This window comes from Apaloderma vittatum, unplaced genomic scaffold (assembly GCF_000703405.1).
Source record: "Apaloderma vittatum isolate BGI_N311 unplaced genomic scaffold, ASM70340v1 scaffold522, whole genome shotgun sequence".
NCBI lineage: Eukaryota > Metazoa > Chordata > Aves > Trogoniformes > Trogonidae > Apaloderma > Apaloderma vittatum.
The window spans coordinates 40,013-63,468 of record NW_009705012.1 but is presented as its reverse complement, the minus strand read 5'-3'; the positions used below and the strand labels follow the sequence as shown (position 1 = coordinate 63,468).

The window sequence follows — 23,456 nt, the reverse complement described above, 5'->3', positions numbered from 1 at the left end:
CAGTGGATTTCAAATGTCGTTCAAGATAAAAATCAATCCCTATCTGAGAGCTACTTATGTGGATGGTAAGAGATAAGGGCGTTTTTGACTGTGTCCCTGAGTGTGTTTATTCTGAACTGGAATAACACAGCTCACAAGCCACCCTGTATTTTTTGTCTTTGTCAATACAGCTGCTCATGCAATTTAAAAGAAGCAGCAGACCCCGTAGAAAAATGACATAGTGAGGGAACAGTCAAGCTCTGAAACACTCTTCAAGTACCTAGAATAAACACATACCTAAATCCAACATAGTCATTCAGAAATATCCATATCCATGTCCCTGAGGACATCACCAGACCTGACTGTCCCTGCCTGGACTCTGCTGAGGCCTCTCCTCAACTTGCCCATGTTCCTGGACACCATTTCAGCCCAGGCTCGGACTCTCAGTCCCTCACCATGGATACATCTGTTCATGGGTCTGGGGCTGCCCTGCTCCTTGGCTGGGGTGCTGGAATAGACTCTAGCTGCCCCATGGGGAGCTCTTGTTCCATGTGACACCCTGCTGCTTGGGGAGAGAAGAATTAATTAAGAACCTGCCTTGAAGTCTCCTTAGAGGGCTCTGCCTTTGGGGGTCCAGCTAAGAGCAGCAGCCCCATGGAGTAGAAGAGGCAGTGAGAGTGCTTGCCTTGCATGCTGGTCGCTGATTCCAATTCCTACAACTCTCATCTGAGTTCAAATAATATATACCAGCTGTAGTTCATACCTTCTTTGGAAATACTGATAAGTAGTAAATATTTATAATTTTGAAACTGAAAAGCAAGTTTTGCAACTGTATTTAAAATTCCTTAAATGCCAGACAGTTCAATCAATTTTCTCAAATTTATGCTTTCCTTTTCACGTCAAAGTAAGGAATGATCGTGGCCAATAATTCTGAGGTACTGGAGACATCCTGAAGAGATGCTGGTGGGCTAGAAGTAGTGCTTTTATAGCAATAGTTCACAGAAAAGAATGCTTCTTTGTTGGCTTGCTTTAAGGGAGAAAATACAAAAACAATATCTGCCTGTAATAGGATGCTAAAACCAATTGTTTCTAAAAAGTAACGATTATTTTATAAAAGGATGTTGTCTCAAAGTACTGGATTGCAGCTTAACTTGAATTTCTTCAGAGTGACACAGGCAAAGAAGATAGTTGGAACTCTTGAAAAATAAAATAAATCTAATGTATTCAAATTTATGATAACATATACTCTACAGACAGATATTCCTTATGGAAAGACTATATCTTCAGAAATTACAAATCTGAATGGTGTAGTCTCTTCTCTTTTAAACAGTCATTTCTGAATCCATGAACCTTGAAAAATTGGATGGTCATAAATCAATATTTGGAATTATCAATGAGTGATATTTTATCGGGACTAACTGCTAATTATGTTGATTTGTTGCATAACAAAGAGAAAAAATTGTAAAGGATGTTGTTTTACTTTTGTGAAACTTCGTTTCTCATAGCTACACACTTCTTCACTATCAATTTATGACTAACACTAGTTGGTTTTTTTACTTTTTTGGTTTTTCTTCCTGTTTGGGGATTTAATGTACAGAAGTTATAATCTGTTGTTTGGGACGTTCAGTGGATGCAGAGCAGTTATTTTATTTCATTTCCTTGTGATTCAAAGGAATCCTAAGAAAACACTTATGGTGGTTTAAATTATCCTGAGAGCTGCCTTTATGATATTTTAACTCTAGGATGTGAGTGGTTTATGTTACCTACTTTGTCAGTTTATCAACTCTGTAGGCTTCACTCAAACTGAGCAATCTGCTTGAGGCAGATGTGGTATTCAGTCATTCTTCCAATAACTTAATAAACTGCAGTGAACACTATATATGGAAAGTACTGTGTATAACTAGATGCACTTACTTAATCACTGATTTTGTCTAGATTCCGAAGTCAGCAGAAGTAGATGTGTGATTATCAAACATGTATTATATGAACTGCATTTTTATGCTTTTCTGGTGTTTGGAACAAATTCCAGTTGTTTTTTAGGAAATCAGCAGCACGAGGTGCATTTGGTGTGTTTCCCAACAGCTTCCTTTTACAGTTCTTTCTCTTTAGTATGCAAGGCCACTCCGTGCCATCTGTCATATGCGTGTGATATATAGGCCATGAGACAAGGGAGTGGTACTCCTAGAGTGGAAAATGAAGAAATCTTCCTGATAGAAACAGTAACATTTTCCTGCTACAGTCAAAGCTAATTCAGGTCGTTGTAAATTCACTTCCTTTTGAAGCTGTGAAACCAACTACTAAACTAAATGAAGTTACCATCTCTAAATCTGTCACTGTCTTCTTGGTTGGAAGTGCCACAGACACTCTACTGGAGCCACCTTCTCACAGCTAAAAATTTCCTTCCTTTCAAAATGTGAAAGCCTATGTTTCAGATGCTACTATGTCCAAATTTGATGCTTACTGATAACCTTTCTGCTAGTCACTGCAGAGTCATTGTTTACGAAAAGGATATTATTTAGTAATATATATATATATGTTCAACTGTTCTGAGGAAAAACAAAAGAGAATATGTAGAAGCTTTTATATTCCTCACTCTTTGAAACTAGTGTTTTGAGAGGTAGATAAATGGGTGTTATTCTGATCTTATGCTGTTATTTTTGCTGGCTTTGCAGATAAATTTAAATATTGGTACCACAAAAAATATTACTGTCAATAATATTATTGCACTAATATTAATGGAATACTGTGAAAGGTATTCAGTGGAATACTGTGAAAGATATTACAATGAGACCTGTAGTAAAGATATGAAAATAAAGACCTGTAGCTGATATGAAATACGTAATTTATAGATATTTGCATTAGTACATACTTCCAAAATATCTTAAAAAGTTATATATCTGAAAAAAGTTACAAATATCAGCAAAAATATTTTATTACAAAATATTTTGCAAATGCAATGCTTATAAACTATCTTTAAAATCCCTGACTATTACATTGATACATGTGAAGTGCAGTTTCTTCTGCGACAGCAAGTCATTTTCAGTTAATCTTATTTCATCTAAGTATTGTAGAAATCCTAGCTTGATATGTAATACTCTATGTCTATTATGTATGCTGCACAGGCTGATAATCTTGCTCTATGAAAACTGGACAACATGGGCTGAGAACTGCGTTATTTCAAACCCTCTTTTGAAATCTACAGATAATCTGCTCTCTTGGTATTTTTGAGATGTAAGCTCTGAAGATACAGTCCAGAGTTAAGCAGAGGAGTCATATGGCTACATATACATTAGAAAGCAGTGTTAGTACAATAGAAACTGATTGGTAGACCTAAATACTTGGTGCTAATAACTTACTGTTCGTACTATGTGTATTTCAGGGACTTATTCTGAGCTCAGTCTTACCTGATAAAATCGACTAAGCATCCATTAGTAGCTGGAATACAGTAGGAACACTGCTGGAGCTTACTTACCATTTAGCTTAATTGGAAAGGAATCCATGTTTTGCAGTCTGAAAAACATGATGAAAAACCATATCTCAGTAAGTAGGGACAGCTGCAGGAATTGCTTTAAAAAATCAATTCGGAGCCAAAATACTAATGGGGATGTACCTATAATCCCTGCTGCTCTAAGTTACAGGGTTGTTAACTGAGCTCTGTGGTCAGAAGACTTCTCACTAGGACAATGAGAGTTCCTACTAATAACATTCTTTGAGCTTCTGTACCCAGATTCTGACTCGGTGTGGAAGAGTAAAGATATCTCTGCAAGGAAGGCCTAATTTTGGCCCATGTGTCTTGTTCATGTGTTATGATTTGACAGAAACCTCCAGAGAGAGTACAATGTCGTCAAAGGATGCATTTTTCATTAAAAAAAGGAAAGCAGTTTACTTAAGGAGAACAGTTTCTATTTCATTGGAATGCTTCAGTCAGGCATAAAAAGTAACACTGGACAGATAGAGCATATTAAAGATTAGATGCAGAACATAGCATTTTAGATCTGGCATCATTTGGTAAATGTACCAAATCTGACAAAAATTGCCAGCATTTGAGAATATGACTTTTGCAAGATTAGACAGTGCTGAAAAGACACATTTACTACTTAGTCAGCTATATTATGCAGCCTAGTGTTCTGTATTGTGCTAAAAGCAAAACAATTAAAAATCTATGTAAGTAAAATTTAGGATTGGGGAGGTGCCTGCAAAAATGTGGCCCTCATTTTATGAAATAATTGAATAAGGAAATGCATAGTAGTGCATGTGAATAACAGCAGAATGATCTTACATAAGAAATTTTTTGGTCTTCACCTGTGCAAAACCAGTCAATTGCTTTTAGGCAGACAGCTCTATTATTTAATACGGCTGTATTTATATTTAAGCATCTCTCTTAATATTTAAGCAGCTCTGTTTCTTCTTTGCCTAGAATTTTAGATTAGCTATAACCACTGCATGGCTGTGACTTGAAGCATTTGGAAAAGACCTTTCTCAGCAAGTGATTCATCTTCATAGGACATATCCTTTTTTTCTTTTTCTTTTAAATGCCTTTATCGTCTTTTAGTCTTAGTTTACTCTGTAAACACATAAAATGGAAAGCATATATTTCTATGTAATGTACATATTGTTCCTAAATCTTATTTTATGTGCTATGCTAAACATATAACTAGCTTTCTTGTGGGAGATCTGAAGAGAGTAAAATTAACTATTGCCATCCCAATCTGGAATTTTAGTCTCAAGTTGTCAGTCTTATACTATCAATATTTGCTGTGACTCCAAGTTTACATTTGTAATAATGCAGTACTCACAAATCTTTTTATATGCTTTTGCCACACCTTTCTATACTCTACTGCCATGGAAAGTTGCCTGGGAATTCAGTATCCACAGTGTAATTCTGCCAGAAATCTGCATGTTACTGTGCACCAATTCCAATCTTGTTTTGGCTTTCTTCAGGCAAAGAGGGCTCTAGATTTCTTCTGTAATTAGCATCTTTAAAAATAGCTAAGAAAGTAGTTTTGCTAGACCTGAGCAGACAGAACAAGCCTAGATTATCAGAAACATCACTAAGAAACAGTCTTATCTATATATGATATTTAGAATTTTATGGTTTGCACTCATATATATTTCATGATCATTTAAATTCTAAGCTGGATACTTTCCTGTTCTAAGAAAATTATGAAATTCATAGGGTAGAAACATGGTTTTCGCTGCTATTGCTCCTCTCTATTAGCTTATATATTCTCTACTGCTTTTAGAGATGCTCCATGAAATCTTGGCTCAACTATCCCATTCCTAGGAGGGAAGCAACCATTGAACATCTAGAGGCTAATGATTTAGGGTTCTATTCTGCATACCTGCAAAGAGTTGTACACCACAAATTAATCTGTTAAAATCAATGGAATCTTATATCACATTACCTTCTCTTCAGAGTAGAATAATGAAACCTGGCCCTTGCAGAATGTGGGTGTAACTTGCATACTATGGTATGGTGGTATGATCCTAGCAGTCTGACTTCAGTTTTGAAAAGTGATTTGTATGGTTACATACAAAATTTCTTCCAGAAATACATAAGCAGCAGTTTCCATTTCTTTTTATTATATTTTATTTCTACTTCAATAACAAAAATACTTTTAGGCCTTTGCTGCTTTTAGTATTTTTTTACAGTAAAACTTTCTCCTTTTTTAATTTTCTGACAAACTTTAATCGAGCATTCTGTACTCCAACTTTGTTTTCTTTCCACCTGAAATTTAGAAATTTATACTATTAACCTAAACTTGGAAAAAATCCCTTGTGGGTCTATGCTGAAATTTTCTTACTAGTTTCCTTTCTCCCTTCTCTAGAGTGAGGATATTTCAGTTTCTTTTACTTGTTTATGTTGTTACCTGGAGTTTTTTGACTGTATATTTTCCTTCTGAAGTTTTCTTTGTCTCCACCTTTTGCTAACAATTCCTCTGTACTTCATGGTACCAACTACCTTCTTTGCTCAAACGGTTTAAGTGAATAACGTCGTGAACACACACCAAGAAATTGTTCCCAGTTGGTTTACAGAAGACCCTGAGCACCTCTTTTAAAAACTTCCATAGGTCATGGCTTCTGCACACCCTAAACATACTTTCTTGATTGCAAACTTCTCCTTTTGTCTTATCTCCAAAAACACATTTGCAAAACTCTGTCTATAAGCCTGAGATAGCTTGAGGGGCCAGGCTGCTATCTTAGTCTCTTAACAGCCTCTTAGGATCTCTCCCTCAGGGGGCAAGAGGATGAACATGAAGGCCAGCATTGCCCTTTTACAGAGTTGCAGATAGTATTGTGCATTCTAGATGTGACCATCAACTATTCGAAGTTCCTTGTGACTGAAAAAGATAAAGAAAAGAGAAAAAAAGCAATCCCCCAAACCCATAAAACTGACCTACCTCAGTGGTAGTGATTACATCCATTTCTCATCTTTCTAAATTGTCTATGCTACCTATTAAAAAGGCAATTTTTTAATTAGGAATCATGATATGAGAACCTACTTGATTTTTACAGCTTTGATATTTTATTTTCCTCGTTGTGTTTCTTTAGCTCAGAAATAGATATAATAGCCTGAATCTACTTGCATTCACAAAATATAGGTACAATTTGCTGGCAATTATGTACTATTCAGTACCTATTGTATCTGAACATCATTATTTATATTGGAGAAGTCATGTTATAAATTCAGGAAGAGAAACGTGAGGCAGAATTTTAAATGTTGGGAAACTAGTTCCCCCTACTACTCTGATGAGCTAGGCCAACCAAAGCCTCTGTTATATTCAGCTTTTATTGCTTGTTCAGGCTGAAGTGTGCACATAGATTATTTGAATAAGAAAGTTTTCTGGAGAGCATGAAAGTCACATGTCACAGGGCAAAATAATGTGGGTTTTTTTGTTGCTGTTAATTGCAAATAAATGTCTTCAATACAGTCTTATATTAGTCAATATAGGTTAATAGGAAAAAAACATCCCTAACTATTTTGTAGATTATTCCAAAGCAGTATTAAGTAATTTTTATAGAAAATATATATTGGTGTGCATTAGCTGAGTACCAACCTACAAACATAGAAAATGTACCATGATTAGATTGAATAATGTAAATGCTTCAGGGTCCCTAAAATTTACTGTTCTCTTTAAGAGAGAGTAAAATATAAAGGATCAGTGTTAACAGTTCTTCTTGAGTTATCTATTGGCATAGTAAATCCATTTATAATGTGGAGCAGTAGTGAATTACTCCAGTGAAGCAACTTTCCACAAGCCCCAAAAGCTAATTATGAGCATTGAAATACTTTTGAAGCAGGATTTAGTAATTATGAGCTCAGGTGATTGGAGGTATCTCAACAGCAAAAAAATAAATAATGTGTTGTAACAAGCATTTTGCAAGAGCCTGCTACACGTAGACATGATCATTCAACATTTAGTCTTACTGCTTGCTGATTTATTTTTATTTTTCAGTCCTTGAATTTGCCAAAGCACCATGAAAATACACAGCAGGAAATCTGCGACATTGATCTGACTAACTGAGAATGTTTTTCACTCACCTCTGACTTGTCTCTGCTGGGATAGTCTGCTCTCTAGTCAGCTACAACCTGTTTGTTGAGATGTTAGCGTTGATGGCTTCCATCAATAACTTCTGTCAGTGGAAGAAAGTATTTTCTCTAGAGCTATTTTAATACTTATGTTGTTGGATAGAATCCAGATTCAGATTAATGAATTACGAATTCTGCTTAATATGGAATAATTAATGATCCAGCAGCAGAAAAAGAAACAAAAATTGAAAGATCAGCTTGATTTAAACCACAAATTGGAAACAGTGCTGTTTGTGTTTTTAACATTTCTGATCATAAGAGCAATGAGGAAGAGCAGATCTGAAACCTATGGAGTGTCTACAAGGTTAAGACAGTATGCAAAAGATGGGTTAGATTATTCTATTAAAAAAGCACTTTTATTAATTTCAAGATGTTTTTCACAATTAATTTATGTTTAAATAATAATTCAGCATATTCTACCCAGCAACCTAGATTAATAAGTGAGAATTGCGTGACTGATGCAAATCTGTTAAAATCAGGTTGATCTTCATAATATTCATTGACAGCCTTTTAAGAGAAATGTTTCATTACTTTAATTATATCATTATATAATATTCATAGAACTCCTGCATTTGTCAAATAGACATTCATCATTTCTTTTTTTCTTCTCATTTAGTGTAACTTTAGTCTTTACCTAATGCATATGTTTCCAGTCCTGTCAGAAGCACAAATTTTATGATTTTGTCTCTTCTTCCTTTGCTCCTTACCCACCTCTTTTCTTCCATTCCAGCCTGCACAAGTGTAAGCCCTGCTTGTCCTTTTTCTTTGTCCCTACCCATCTTGCCCATTGGCTTGTGTTCATCACCCCTTCTGCCATTCCCTTTACTTCCCTGGTTGCTCTCATGCTCTGTCTGCAGCATTTGAGATTTTGCTGAAGCACGGATGGTAATTAATCTCCCTGAGTTCATCCACAAGGAATTAAATTTTATTTTAAAGAAAGGCAGTCTCTGTTTTACAATGTCTATATTTTATTACCTGTTATAATTTTGTTGAAAAAATCAAAGTTTATGAGAAATTTATTAGATGCTGCAGGGTAATTTAATATCAACATTATCTTCAAAATCATATATATAAAAATATTACTGTTGTAATGTGTTGTCTTTAAATACAGCACACATTAAATGTAGTTATATTGGGTACAATTCTATTTGACTTTTAATGAAGTGGCTGAATGATTGTTTCACAATTTTTGATTATATTTTTCTCTCTTTGCATTATGCAAGATAGTTTCTCCTAGGAGTAAGCCTGGCTATTTCATCTCATGCAATCTGATCTGGAGAGACTTTTACTACCTCTCTCTGTAGAGAGTATATGAGGAAGAAATCGATATCTATATTTGGCTACTGTGTAGCTATATATATTTTCTTTTCTTTGTGACAGGAAGGATTAAGTGGAAGTTACTCCTTTAGTTACACATGAGGCCGAGGAAAAAGCAGAGATCTCTCAGTACGCTTTTTGATACAAGCAGCTCAGTGGGACACTCAGCACAGATGGTTTCAAGGGCTGTTGGAAGGGCAGAAATAGTCTCTGGACTTCCCAAAATTTTTAATCTCTTTAAGGCAATGGTAGCTTGTAATTTTTACAGCACTGAGCACACAGAGGTCTGTGAGGAGCTACTGCTTGCAGAACTCTCATACTTCAGCCATAATTTTTAAAGCTATATAATGTAGGAATTGGAAGAGATCTTATGGAATAGTCACAAAGTTGCTGTCTGGTTCTTGTAACTTTATTGTCATCAATAACGACAAGGCAGGCTTAAAACATAATTTTCTCTCTAAAAAAAAGGTGATATACTGACTGAATTCCTATAAAATTAAGGAAATGGGATTTTTACAATGTAATAAGCAATTATATGTATTAAAACAAATGTAATTTTTTCATTATCTAATACTAGCTATAGTGCTAAATTTGTTTCACTATTTTGAATAGTTCATGTATCTATCGCACAGAGATAGCAACTTACCCTAGTTCTCACTTGAGTGTGAATGAAAAAATAATGTAGTAAAAGGCTGAGAAGGTTTTGTTGTTGGAATGCTAGTGGAAAAACATATCCTGACTCATTCCTAGAAGCCTTCAGATATCACCTTCTGAAAAAATGTTACAATAGGTGCCAAATGCATTTATTTATAATACTTTTCTCACCCCCAACGACGTCATAAGTTTAGTTGCATTTTTATAAGAGTAATGTGAGCTTTAGATGCCTTCAGTGAAGTAGACACATACAGCTGAAATGTCAGCTGTAAACTTGAATCTGACTTTTGAACCTTTTGAAAACCATCCAAACTCAAAGGTGTTTTAATGGAATTCTGAGCTTTGTTATTGTATTTTATATTTACATTTATTCTAGTCGAGAGGTGGCATCCCTGCCCATGACAGGGAGGTTGGACTAGATGATCTCTAAGGTCCCTTCCAGCCTAGACCATTCTATGATTCTATGATTCTATGATACATGTATAATGTGTTGAGTTATCCTTTGGCTGATGATGAAAAGAGTGATCCTATAGAAATGTTACCATGAAATATTTATTTCCATAACAATGGAAGTATTAATTGTTATTTCTTGAGAAACTTCCATTTTAGGTAGTTGTTTGGTGCATGTCAAAATTCATCTTGCAGATCCTGATGTGTCTCTGGCTTACTTTTTGTCTGACTTTGTTATAAACTATTGCTTTGGACAATATGACTGGAACTTACTGACATCTTAAACCTGCATATTACCATTTTCTAAAGAGTTATGCAACTCCTGCCATGTCATATTGAAAAACTGGAAATTTGCTGTGGCTTGGTTTGTAGAGAAGTCCAAGTAGGAACCATTGAAACCTGCTGATCCAAGGCAGTTGGTCCCTTAGAATGTTTCCAAGTTTAGATAAAACACTAGAGCAGAGAAGTACTTTCAAACAAACCCTGGTGATCAGAGGACATTTAGGAGGCAGAATCCCCTTAAGCCACTGTTGAGGTCCTAGACAGTGCTGGGCAAGACAACCACACAGTGCCTTACCTACACAGATTGATTTTTACATATTATTAAGTGCCTCAGTGTTTCTTATTTCAATGTTATTTTATTCCAAAGTTCACTCCTGTCCTCAGCTTCAGCTGTCATTATAGTACATCAGCACTTAAGTTGACTCCAGTACATAGACTTTGAGGCTTAGTGGGTCTGATGATCTCACCCTTAAAAATTTCAGAGTCAGCTTTAAATATTTATGCAGTTAATTTTTGTTGTTCCTATACAGGATTGACATCTTCAAGTATGTGATATATGGTGTAGCAGCTGCATTCTTTGTATATGGCATTTTGCTGATGGTGGAGGGATTCTTTACAACTGGTGCCATCAAGGATCTCTATGGAGATTTCAAAATCACCACTTGTGGCAGATGTGTCAGTGCCTGGGTAAGTGCTTCAGAAAGCTTTTGTACTTAAGACAATTTTGACATGTTTTGTGTATCTGTAGTGCCTGGTGATGTTTATTTTTTGTTACTTTAATTTTCTGATATTTCAGTAGTTAAAACTCATACCAAAGGAGAATAGAGTGTTAGAATTTTTCTCTATATTGGTTAATCCTTAGGAGTAATTAATTCTACCAGCTGGATGGGAAATCTCATTCTATCAGCAACATAAGCTTTTTGGGACAGGACTAAAAGTGTGTAATGCCTTCAGCTGTACTGGAAAAAACTATCTTTCTTAACAATATTTTCTCTTTTATTTTAGAAATCTTGCCTATTCCTCCCTGGAACAAGCTGACAGCTGTCATTAGGTTTTAGTTTTAAATGACCAACAGCCCAATATTTGTTCATATTATCTCTGGTTTGGAAAGACCACTCACTTATGACCCCGGAAAACCTAGGTTTGAAAAATTTGATTTGTACTGGAACTTCAATTGAGGTTTCTCACACAAAAAAATTGCTGACTCTTTAAAGTGGATTTATTTTCAGATCTCTTCAATAGCACACAAGTAACTAACTTTTTCAGTATTTAACTCTTCTGCATCTAAGGTAAGAGGCCTAGACACTTGGTAGCTGTTTCAGTTTGATATTTCTACAAACACCATCAGTATGAACAAATCATTTTTCTGATGGAAAATAAATTACTAAATACAGTCAAGTAGATCTGGGTATTAAGATAGGCTTAATGTTATACTATATTTACAGTAACCAATATATAAAATAATAACTAGAGGAGGGTTTCCCATTGTACCTTCCTGAAAATGCCAACATTTATTAAACTAGAGTACAGACTATGAACAGATATATGCAGACAGTTACACTAATGACTATCAAAACTATTAATTTGGATATACCTACATTTAAGGTAAAACTGAACACTATAATCTATGCATTAGAAATTGGGGAATATGTCATGTATACCATCCCTACACAGATTTAACATCCTCCACAGTAATGCTGCATTTTCATCTTTTTTTCTTTTGTTCTTGTCAAATATCATTGTGTGACTTGACACTTTCACTCAGAATTGTTTTAAAGTCTTTAAACAAAGATATAAATAAAGACTGGAAACATCTTAAATAAAGAACAATCATTGCTTATATCAATGTTGCTTTCGTCTCCTCGAAACGAATCTCTAATCCATATTTACTGAGAACCTACTAAGCTAGTTCAGATTCTGTACAGAGTAGCAAATTTTTAAGAATATTATTTTTCTTCACAGTTCCCATAAATTACTGTCCTCAGTACTGCAGCAGGGCGATGCTACACCCTCTCACAGTTTTGATGCCCTTGCAGTATAAACTGTAATTCTGTCATGTATATCTAGAAGAAATAAACAGTTAAGCATCTGTTCTTCGGTTAATATCACTGTTATTATTAATGATTCATTAAGTCAATCCCTTCAGCATTTTAGTTTCCTCATCAGTAATTTGTAATATTTGTGTTTTACTTTAAGAAACCTTGGGCTGATATGTGTTGTGCAGCTAAGTTTAAGTCTGTATAAGATCAAAATTAAAATAAGTGAATATCGTTGTTACTATTCTTGAAGATAGCAAAAATTTCTTCTTTTCCATGGAAAACAAAAAAATCTGCAGTATTATTGCTTATCTGATTCTGATGGTATATCACTAGGATTACTATACAAATGTCTGGAGCTATTTTGGGTTATTCTGACTTTTACTTCTGTGCTCTAGAGGTCTGAGATTAAGGCAATGCATATAGCATATTTGAATTTTTTTTTTATTAAGTTTATTTTGGTTATCTCGTATTTAAAATCTTAAGGAACAAATAACAGCTTACATTTAAAAAAAAAACATTTAGAATCAGAAAATATTTTAGTCCACCAGTGATATGTTTATAATTTATTCAGCAGCTAAAATCTTGTAATGCTATGAAGAAATAAATTCAACAAAAAGATGACAGAAGAAATAAACTGAACCTAATCAGTATCCTTGTGTGTCAAGCCCAGATTGTTCTATTGCTATGTAAATTTGCTTTAATAAATTTTGTTATGCACAGTTGCCAAAATGAGATAATGCTATTGAAAAGGGTTGGGAGATATTACATGTTGCAAGAAAGCTTCCTTGTATAAAATTTTGAGATAGTAATTTTGTAAATATTAACATCTAAGCTGTCAAACACTATAAATGATTTCTTTTAGAATACCTTAATACCAAGAGAAATGTACACCCAGGATATTTCTTTTTTTGAAGAGTTAAATTGACAAAAAATGGCTCCACCTACTATGAAAAATGGAGGAAAAAATATCAATAAAAAGTTTCAAAGAGGAAAAATTCATTTAAATTTTCTATGAACAAGCTATATTTCTCACTGATAATGTGAAAAGTAACCTTTTTTCTTTTTTTTTTTAATCAAAATATTGTTTTAAAAGCAAGCTTCTAAGAACATTGAAAGCCAGCATCTACGGAAAGTTTTCATGTGCTTTTCCTGATCTCCCTCCTTCACTATGACTAGCTCACTTACTAGCTTTACATGGGCAAAAGGAATTTTTTTGCCTGAAGTAATGGAAAAAGAAATAGCTCAACTGAAACTTGCCGGTGATTGTATAGTCGATCAATCAGCCTGTATGTGCATTCAGAGGCTTAGCATCCAAGCCATGCTGGGAGAGTGTATCCTCTCAGATTTGAGAGGGGGTATGTGAAACTTATAGTCAAGAGTCTGATTGGCAGTTTCCAGAATTAATTTATTGTGAAAAGTGAAACAAAACCAGTATAACAATGCGAATCACATTCGAGGAAGGATGGCTGTGTTTTTAAGCTTCATTTTTTAATGCCTGAACATGATTTTAGAGAATTAAATAAACAGTTATATATAATTGGGCTGCAGAATTGCTAATTGAGAATGGGAGACAAGCCTGAAGCCAACTGTGACAGTGTTTGTATATTTGTGATTTAATGCTCTTCATATTTGTAGTCAGCTAGCTTGATCATGGAAAGCCTCATTTACATCTTTTTTTAGAATGTCTGCTTATAGAATCAATAAAAAAATGAAAAAAAGAAACACAAATAAGGCTTTTTTTTTTCCTCATTATATGCTAGGAAATGGGAAAACTTTTTATTTCATCAGAAAATGTTTGATGAAGATTTCATCCTGGCAGTTGTATTTCTATTTCTTTGTTATCTTACCTTTTAAAAGAAAACATTAAGGCTCTAGGAAAAGATGCTAAGTCACACTAATATATTTTTCTATCTGTAAACCTAGGAACCTTTTATTTTAATGAGTGAAATAGAATTTTCTGCCTTTGAAAATTATTTTGGCTACCTGAATACCTAAGTGCTATTTGACCTTTGTTTCTTGAGTGCTTAAACTGAAACTTGAATTTTCCAAAATATTGCAGATTTTCTTTTTTAAAAATCCCCATGGAAGCTTCACAAACGTTTTGAAAAGCCATCTGTAAGGGATGTGGACTTGTCACTTCATCTTGCCCTTACCAAACCAGTTATTCCAGAGGCAGTGAAACTGCATCATATTGACATTTGATTCTTTGTGTAACAGGAGGAACAGAGTTCAGTGTAGTCTCAGCTCACTTTCCCACTCAGAGCAGATGCTGCATATCTGAATGCTAGAAATGAAGCTCTCATTTCTGAAAATCAGATACCATATCTGGATATTCTGGTGGCAAAATGCTGAGCCAACAGACAAGCCTGCCTTCTGATTGAATACTGCTGTGTCTGAGGAATGTAGAATGCTTCATATCACTGCTTCTTCTTTTATGTGTAGTAAAGGACCTTCTCTCCAAGACAACAGATGTACTTATGGGTCTAGAACCTCTTAACCCAACCTTAAATAAGGAAAGTGCATAAAAAAAACTTGTCCCCATATACATTAAGTAGCAAATGCCCTAAGTAGTTTCAGACACTAACATGGGAAACAGGGAAGATGAGATTCATATGGTGGTCTGACCTTTCAGACTGCATAATTTAAAAAGTAAATTAATGAACTATTGCCACTAATGACCCACACGCTGATGGAGAAGTTAATTTCAGAGCTAATATAGGGTGACACAGATGTACCTCACCTAACTTGGAATGTTGCCAAGATTGCCAAGAGAAGGGTCTATGCTCCTTCAGCAGTTAAAGGAGAGAGAGGATTAGAGAGACTTTCTAAGATGAGCTAAGTTTCTCTGCAAGCGACTGTCCTGTTTTCTGCAAAGAGAATGACCCTCAAGTCTTTAAAGATAGGTCCTTTATATTAAGCATGTCAGTCAACTATCTAAATTTAGTAGGTTGTATCCTGCTTGGCCCCTTTAGTTGCTAGAGTTTAGGTGAATAACATTTGCTACCTGAACAGTACTGGAGTTAGTAAATAAAATATATCGATGATTATATAGGTTTCCGGAAGTCATCTGTTCCCAGGATACTAGACCACTGTTGGAATCTTTTGAGGTGACTTAGTTCCTTGTAATCTTCTATGCTTGTTATTGAAATAGGAAGGATGAGACCTAGCAATATTTCAGAACTCAGCCGGGTGGTTCAGAGAATCTGTGATCTGTGTGCCATTACTCTCTCAACTACATTGTTAATATAAAAGTGTTTTCCTGAAAAGAAAGAAGAGTGCAAGTTAGTACTTTTTTTCCTCTATTTGTCATACTTTTAGAACTCTCTTGCAGTGAGCTCAGAAATTATTTTGTTGTATATTTCTAGATGTTGATTATACTTTTGGTCTGTCTTGTTCCTGTAGTCTGACTACGTTGTTTTGTTTTCCTTTATACTTCCAGATTTTCTCACTCAGGAATACCACACTTATAAAATCATTCTTTTGCTTGATCATTACTCTTCTCACATAACTTATCATGTGTTTTATACACAGCCCATGTGTTGGCTGTAGTGTTCATTGCTTCCTTTAATAGATAAGTATGCCAGACATTGTAATACTCCTTGCCAGGAGCTTCTCAGCTTCTCTTGATCTTGCTGCTCACTGACAGAATTTTTATTGTTGGTGATAAACCAGACAAAATGTTTTTGCTTCAGATTGTTCTGTGTGTCTTTTGCACTGAGGACAGATTTTTCCCTTGAAGTGTAAGCTCAGTCTTTAAGCAGGTTTTTTTTAAATGAAACTGTTTTCTGAGAATATGCTTTCATACATCTCCAAAGTGTGCTTGACAGTGGCAGCTGTTACACTTTCTCTGTGGACCTTACCTTTCTGTTATGACCATCATAAATTTTTCAAGATGATGGCTTTTTTTCTGCTAGGTTCAGATAATCATCAGTTTTAACTCGAATGCTTCATCAAATGATCAGTTTTCTCTGAACCTCGTTCTCTCCTGGCTGCCTTATTCTTTTTCACTGCATGTAGACATCCTACTCTTTTAATAGTTATTTAAACCTGCGAATGTCAGTGGCATTATCATAAATTCACAATCTACTGGTCAAGGATGTGTCCTTTATCCACTCCCTAGCCTTTTCATTTCTCCCACTTAAAATTACTGTCCCTCAAATCCACAGAAACCATGTACAGCTTTTTGTTCTTCATATCAACCTCCTCTTCATATTAGTATCTTATAAATTCATAGTTACCACCATAGATTTTTTTTTTTGTTATTACTTGCCCAGGAAGAAGGAGGGAAATTTGTAAATTTATCCTCCTCACAGCTTGTATCCTTTTATTTGCATATGATGATTAGCATTCAAGTTAAGCTGGTTACCCTTAGCAAACCAGAGTATTTTTAACAGTACTACTTTTAGCTGAAGAGCTTTAACATTTAAGGTCACATCTTTAGAATCCTCTGGCTGGTTAAAAGCCATGTTATTGACTTTCACTTCTTGGCAAAACCAGCAAATGCGAAAGGAAGGTCCCTGTTTGATTATCTCGTAGGCTTCTGAAGCCCCGTTAAGAACAAATTAGGATGGAACACATGTTCTTGACAGCCAAGAATTCACTTTGAGTGACACATCTGTTTAGAGAAGTCAGGAGTATTATTTCTACTTTCTAGTTTAAGCCTTGTTCCCAAGTATAGACGGTGCAAACTTTCCAAATAAAAATCACAGTCTTTGCAATGCAAAAAATGTAAAGAATATATATAGTGCAGTCTTTTACCATCTGGATATTATCGTTTTCTGCGTATAGAAAACTCGTCATCACTGAAAATTATTAGATTATGGATTGGGATTTTACAAATAAGTTATCAGCAGTTTGGAACCAAAATACCTGGAAAAATTACTACTACGACCTAACTACATTGGCAGGGACTGGGTCATGATGGAACTGATTGCTTTTTATATTTTATATGTTTGAACTGAATAGTTATGCGGTATGAACACAGTCAGAAGAATCCATGATTGAGCAGTATTTAATGAAGGCATCTACTCCAATTTTTAAAAAAGGCAATTTAAAATGAAATTATTTATCTGTTATCATGCTTAAATACAAATCCAACAACTTAGCTGTACTCCCAGTAAGTATCTCAAAATGTTAGAAACACCATCGAAAGAAAAACAAAAGGATGAGGAAAATGTCAAAAATGTCAAAAATATGAAAACATAAACATATACTTTTTGAGAAAGAGTAATTCCTATCTGGAAGATTAAAAGTAAATAGGATATTCTACTGCTCTTAAACAGCAGACAAGGTCCATTGCTCTCTGTATGACTTCATAAAGTTGTTGGACTACAAAAATGATAGTCTTCCTTGAAGGACATACGAAACTAATGCTAACAACTTTAAGCAGCACAATGCTATAAAACCATTAACACTGTAAAGAAGACAAATTAAAAAAAATAATAATTGGTTTGTGAGGCAGTACCAAAAATAGAAATTATAAAATCTTCAGGGAAAAACTGATCTTGCATCAGTTTGATTTTTGGATTTGCTTACAAAGCAAAGTTTAAGAAAATGCATGAACTTCTCTTCATATTTCTGTTGCGGCTGTGGAAGTCTCCTCCCCCACTGCTACAAGTAAATCAACTTAGAGTAAATCAGAAAATAAACCAGTTTTTTATAGGCACCTAAGTAGTTTCAAAGCAATAGACATCATGCATAGAATATTTCAACTTTGAAATAAAAAACTTAAGGAAATTTTAGAAAAGCAGAAATTAACAGTGAGAATTCCTTTTAATTTTTTCAAATTAAGTTTTTCTTCCATTTGTACAGTCTGTAGGAAAAAAAAAAAGTTAAAAAAACCCCCAAACAAAACAGTTCCTAAAATAGATGTTTCAAAATTTAAAATTTCGAGGATTTAATAATTTTCTGGTACTAGATTTTAACAATCTAAGGAATGTCACATTAGCTGATATTTAGTATATGGGTGATTTTTTTTTTCCTCTTAAAGCAGTTGACTTGAATGCAAGCCAAGAAGAATCAACCACATGACAGTAATAGCATAGCATGAAATGTATCCATATTTCAACAAGATTCTTGGAGCTGTGCCAGGGAATGTAATATGTCAGAGAGAGGGAGATGATGAACAGGTTTTGTAGAGGCAATAATAAATGTCCAACAAGTGATTGTTAGAGATGAGCGTGATATTTTAGATTAAGTAGAAAAGACTTTGTAAGTGTGTATTTTCTGTGATTTATAGTGCATTTAGTGGCAATATCAGAATATGTCTCTTTCTTCCAGCAGTGTCATAGGTGAAATAAATCAAAAAACTTCTACTTCATCTTTTACTTCTGTTCAGGAATGAGGCATGAATGCAGGAGATGCTAATTAGCACAGAAGGAGAAGGAGGAGGGTATTTGGTTGTGAACTACTTAACTTTTGAAACCGATTTGGATTTCATACTGTGTGTAAGAAGAGGGTGTATGAATCCTAAGAGAAGTTGGTTAGAGTGGCAAAGGATACTTTTAACATATTAAGTATTGATATATCAATGACTTTAAAGACATCTGTATAATTTTTTTTTCTAATTTATTTAGATTAACATGAATAGTAGTGCTGGTTCTATAAAACCTAACATTTTTAGTTAAGCAGCCAAGGCTGATTTAGCTTCTGCAATGTTAGAATCTTTACCAGAGGAACTCAGGAAGTTTTCCACTTGCTGTCTCTTGTATTCGCATATAGGGAATTATATGTTTAAGATGTTGTTGCAAAAAAACATGGAGAAGAGGTTAAAGTATTTAAGTAAAGATTTTTCTTTAAAAGTACAAAATCTGCAAAATTCTGTTGGATTAATTCTGAACCTCTCCAAAGCGAAAAGACCTAAAGATCTGTAGTGTAAGAATACAGATTGTGAACAGGAACAAAATATCTTATATTTACACTAATCTGTGATAAAGGTTTATTGATCAAAAGAGGTTACTGAGACTGGATGTAAGATAGTAGGCAGAACACTGTGTTACAGTAAACAGTGCAAAAAACCAATAGGTCTCACAAAGGAAGACGTGTACTTTTAAGTCTGGATTCCTGTATACTGAAGAAAGAACTATGCACTCTGTCAGTACAACTTCATCCAGACAAAGTTCAGCATTTCAGAAAATATGACAATTACAATGAATAATTTAAAAAGAGTATGTAAATATGTTTGTTGAATGTGCTCAGGGTAATGAGATTGCATCACTGATTCAGAGGAATTTCTCCCAGGAAAAATGGACAAGACTGAGGCAGAAGGCCTGAAAGCCAAAGGTCATTTACGAATTTAGAGCTGGTCAAAGTGGTAAAGTTAAATAAGTTTTTATTTGTATTGAAATCAAAGCTAGAGAAGATAGAAAGTGAATGTGATAGACAGGGCAATTAAGGAAGAAATTGAAAAGAGCTTCCAGTTCATGCTTCTGAATTTCCATCAAATGACACAGAGGATCTTGTTCTGATGTGGAATTGGGATGCTGCACTCAGAACCAGAACTACACAACACAGTGGAGGTGAGAGGCCTCCTGGTATTCCAGTAAGAGACAGCCAGGACAACTCTGGGCTCATTTCAGGTGATGTCCTGCACTAATGGAGTTTCATGGTAAAGCATAGTAGACTTTTGACAGCATGGATGTACATGAGCTCTATATATGTAGTTTTCATCTCTGGCAAGAGCTGTCAAAGAGAACTTCTGAGCTTGTTAAGAGGTTTGGAAGGAACATCTTCGTTCATCAAGTAACAGTAAACAACAAAGTTTTGTGTGTGTCATAGGATAATAAATCTAAATGAGATAAAAACATGGCAAGGTGTACATCTTACAACTTTTTGGGTTGAGAGCTCATGTCAGGGCATTCATATGAAATAAGTATATGGCTAACTTGAGAGGAAGTATAAATGTAACAGTGATTTGGAACAAAGATAAAATTACATAGCAACATGAGGTTTCTGTAGTTAAGTTTTATGCAGGCACTTCTGAATTTATTCCACTGTTTCTGTATTTTATTTTTGTAGTAAGTGGCAGTGTCCTCATACACTGCTTCCATTTCAATCCATCTCTCTGTAGTAACAGTACCTTTTAGATAAGATCTCGCTGTCTCTGTCCCTAGGGTCACTGAAGCAATCATCGAATGTTTCTTCAGGGGTATTAAAGTATTTATAACGAAACTAAAACAAGAACCATGTTTGAAATTGAATGAATGTGCTTTTCGTGAGATAAGTACCCATAAATTTTAAAAAGGAAGCAGTAACTGAAATCTTGATGTTATTAAAATAGATAGGATTTGGGCAATGTTTTCACTGGAAACAGGATTTTAGCCAGCTATGACTGCCATGAAAGCTGTTGTGCTGATTACATATAATTTCAGCACATAGTCTGAAATCTTGACTTCCTGACATTGATCTGTGCAACAGATTATATATAATAATTTTTTTTTAAAAAGTATTTCCAGAATGACTGATGATTTGCTTAATTTGATAATCTGTGATTCGGGAAAGCCATTAGTGGCAATGAAAATCCTATAGAATCTGGCAAGAGGGTTTTATCAGTCATGATGTCAGTACAAGAAATTAAGCACTACAAAGGTTAAAGATTTATTTTGTTCAAATAATTATTTACTTTTACTACTTTTCTTTTATCTTCATTATTTGGTAGGTGAATTACAGTATCACTTCAAGTTTATTTTGGGTTGATGTGTTTAACTTCTTACAGTGAAAACTGAACTGATCAGAGGAAGTGATTTTCACTACCAATGCAATACATAGCATGCTAGAGAACAAACTGATACTTCTTTAAGATGCTGCATTGCTATTTCATAAATCCTTGACTTGTCACGTAGCAGAATGCTACTTCAAAGGATCCCTTTCAGTCTCAGGAGATTGAGTTCTGAATTTAATTCCTGGAGTGAACAGGCTCCTTAAGCATTTCTTGTAACATCTCTAGAGCAAAAAGGGACAATTGTAATAGCAGAGAAAATGATCCTAGAAAATACTTTAGTCTTTCACCAGTGGTTTAAAAAAAAATAAATCACAATTTAATTCCCTTATAGCAAGAAGTTATAAGCTAACACCTGCTATTTCTATAAATTAGTAACTTGTTGTGCAAGGTTAACCGTTTTTGTTTTTTTTTTGCTGGCCATACAGGATCTTTTGCAAAGATCACATTTTTATGATTTGCTTCATTGATATCAGTGGTAGCAGCTTTCAGGCATAACTCATAGCTACCAAGTGATTTAACGTGAAGTTTTGCATGTTAGTTATTCTTATGTGAAACAAATGAAATTTCTTTATCTTTCTCCATGTCTTCTTGGTGTTATGACGTGAATTTAGGCACATCTTTGGCAGTTGTCTCTTCAGTTGAATATGATTGAAAAAAAAAGAGGAATAAAGTTCTTCCTTTTCTAAAACATGCTTTTAAAATTAAATCAGCATTTAATTCACTTTTTTTCTGATGTACTTAACCAAACAGATTCATGGTTTTAAAAAAGAATCTTTTCTATAAACAAGCAGGTAGTTCTCTCTAAGCAGGCAGCTCTTGTGACTCCTAGCAGCTACCATCTGACAGATTTCTCCAGCTTTTATTCTATGCCCAAGGCAGATTTTTTTAGAGGCTAATAAGCTTTGGGTTTTTTTGCCTTTTTACTATACCAGTATCTTGTATTATCTCAGGATAGGCATTTAAGCAAGCTTCTTATGCAAGCAAGACTACAGGTAGTTCCACCCCTACTACAGATCAGAAAACAAACAGATATTAAATGGGAATTGTAATGCTCATAGTAAGGCTGATCTTTTTTCTCCATTTACTGACAATCACAGAATAGGAAGATTCCTGAATCTTTGTGAAGCCCAGTCTTAAAGATGCTTACCACAGTTTGGCAATATAACTAACATTAAAGATTTAGTTCGCCATTACATTATTATGCAGGTACTACACTGAGAGATGTACAAAATTTGTTAGATATTATTTAGTTCAGAAATTCTAGAAGGCTCAAGAATAAGGCTTCAGACTTACCCAGTTTTGGCAAACTCCTAGAATATAGGCTAGGAGTTTGGGTTTACTTTTAAAATAATTCTACAATATAGTAAAGTGAGAATTAATGGCCTATCTGAGAAAGGCTGCTTTCTTATTTCCATCTCCTGCTTTAGAAAAATTGAGGACAACTCTTTGGTTTGATAATAAATTAAGATCAGACAGAATTTTAGTTGAGAATTCATAGCCCTGAAGTGAATCTACATTTCCAAGTAATTTTCCAAGTAGTTACTTGTAAATGAGTGCCTGGGGTTGAACCAGATGTTGGTTGACTCATTAGTTTTAAGACTGCAATATGCAGAGAAAAAACCCAGAAAACAGTAGAGAAGAAATAATGAAAAAGTAGGAGTGAGAACAGAACAGTATTTACCTCCACTGACTATTTTCTCTTCAGTAGATGGAATAGAAATTTTATTATATAAAGCAGCTGACACACATAAAATTCTACTGCTATCACTTTCTCTATTTTATCACTTGGCTTTTTACTGTGTTTTGGGGAAAAGACAGCCATTAGCTGCATGAATACATTTTCAGAAATGTTTAATAATAAATTAGACACATCAGTTTCCCTTTTCAACTAGTTTGATGTTAAGGGAAATGTTAAAATGATTTAGTGTTGAGTACTAGTTGAAGAAAAGATAGAAAGCAGGTACCGAAGTATTAAACAGAATGCTTCTATTCTTTGTACCACTTAATTTTTTACTTTCCTGCATCCTTCTGATATTTATTTTCAATGCTTTAAAGTCTCCAGCTTTTCAAACTACTACTGAAGGACCCATCTATCCCAGGATGATCAGGAAAATTAATCTGAATTGGATTTTAAACTGAATTAATTGAACTGTATTAAATTCCTATGTAAACACTGTTCCTTGGAATTAAAATGGCTTTTATTTAATATTCTTTGGAAGTGAGTTAAAGTAAATCAAATTAAAGTATCTCTAATATTGCTTGAGAATGTCCATCCTATTACTTCAAAGTAATAAAACTACCTCGCCTAAAATTCAAACCTTCTGTTATTTCAGATCAGAGTTCGTGATCAGGTCCACACGGAGAATCCACTCCTCTACAGTTTTTACTATCATTTACAATCATTTTGAGTCTGATTGTATTTGAT

General features: G+C 34.5%; 1 protein-coding gene across 1 annotated transcript in view; it reads left to right on the top strand.

Moving 5' to 3' along the window:
* The window catches only part of GPM6A (glycoprotein M6A), a 41,018-nt gene that overhangs the window by 3,601 nt on the left and 13,961 nt on the right, over positions 1-23,456 (top strand). The window contains exon 3 of the mRNA XM_009865220.1: positions 10,804-10,960. Coding sequence (XP_009863522.1) covers positions 10,804-10,960 — 157 coding nt within the window. The remainder of the gene's footprint in view (positions 1-10,803; positions 10,961-23,456) is intronic.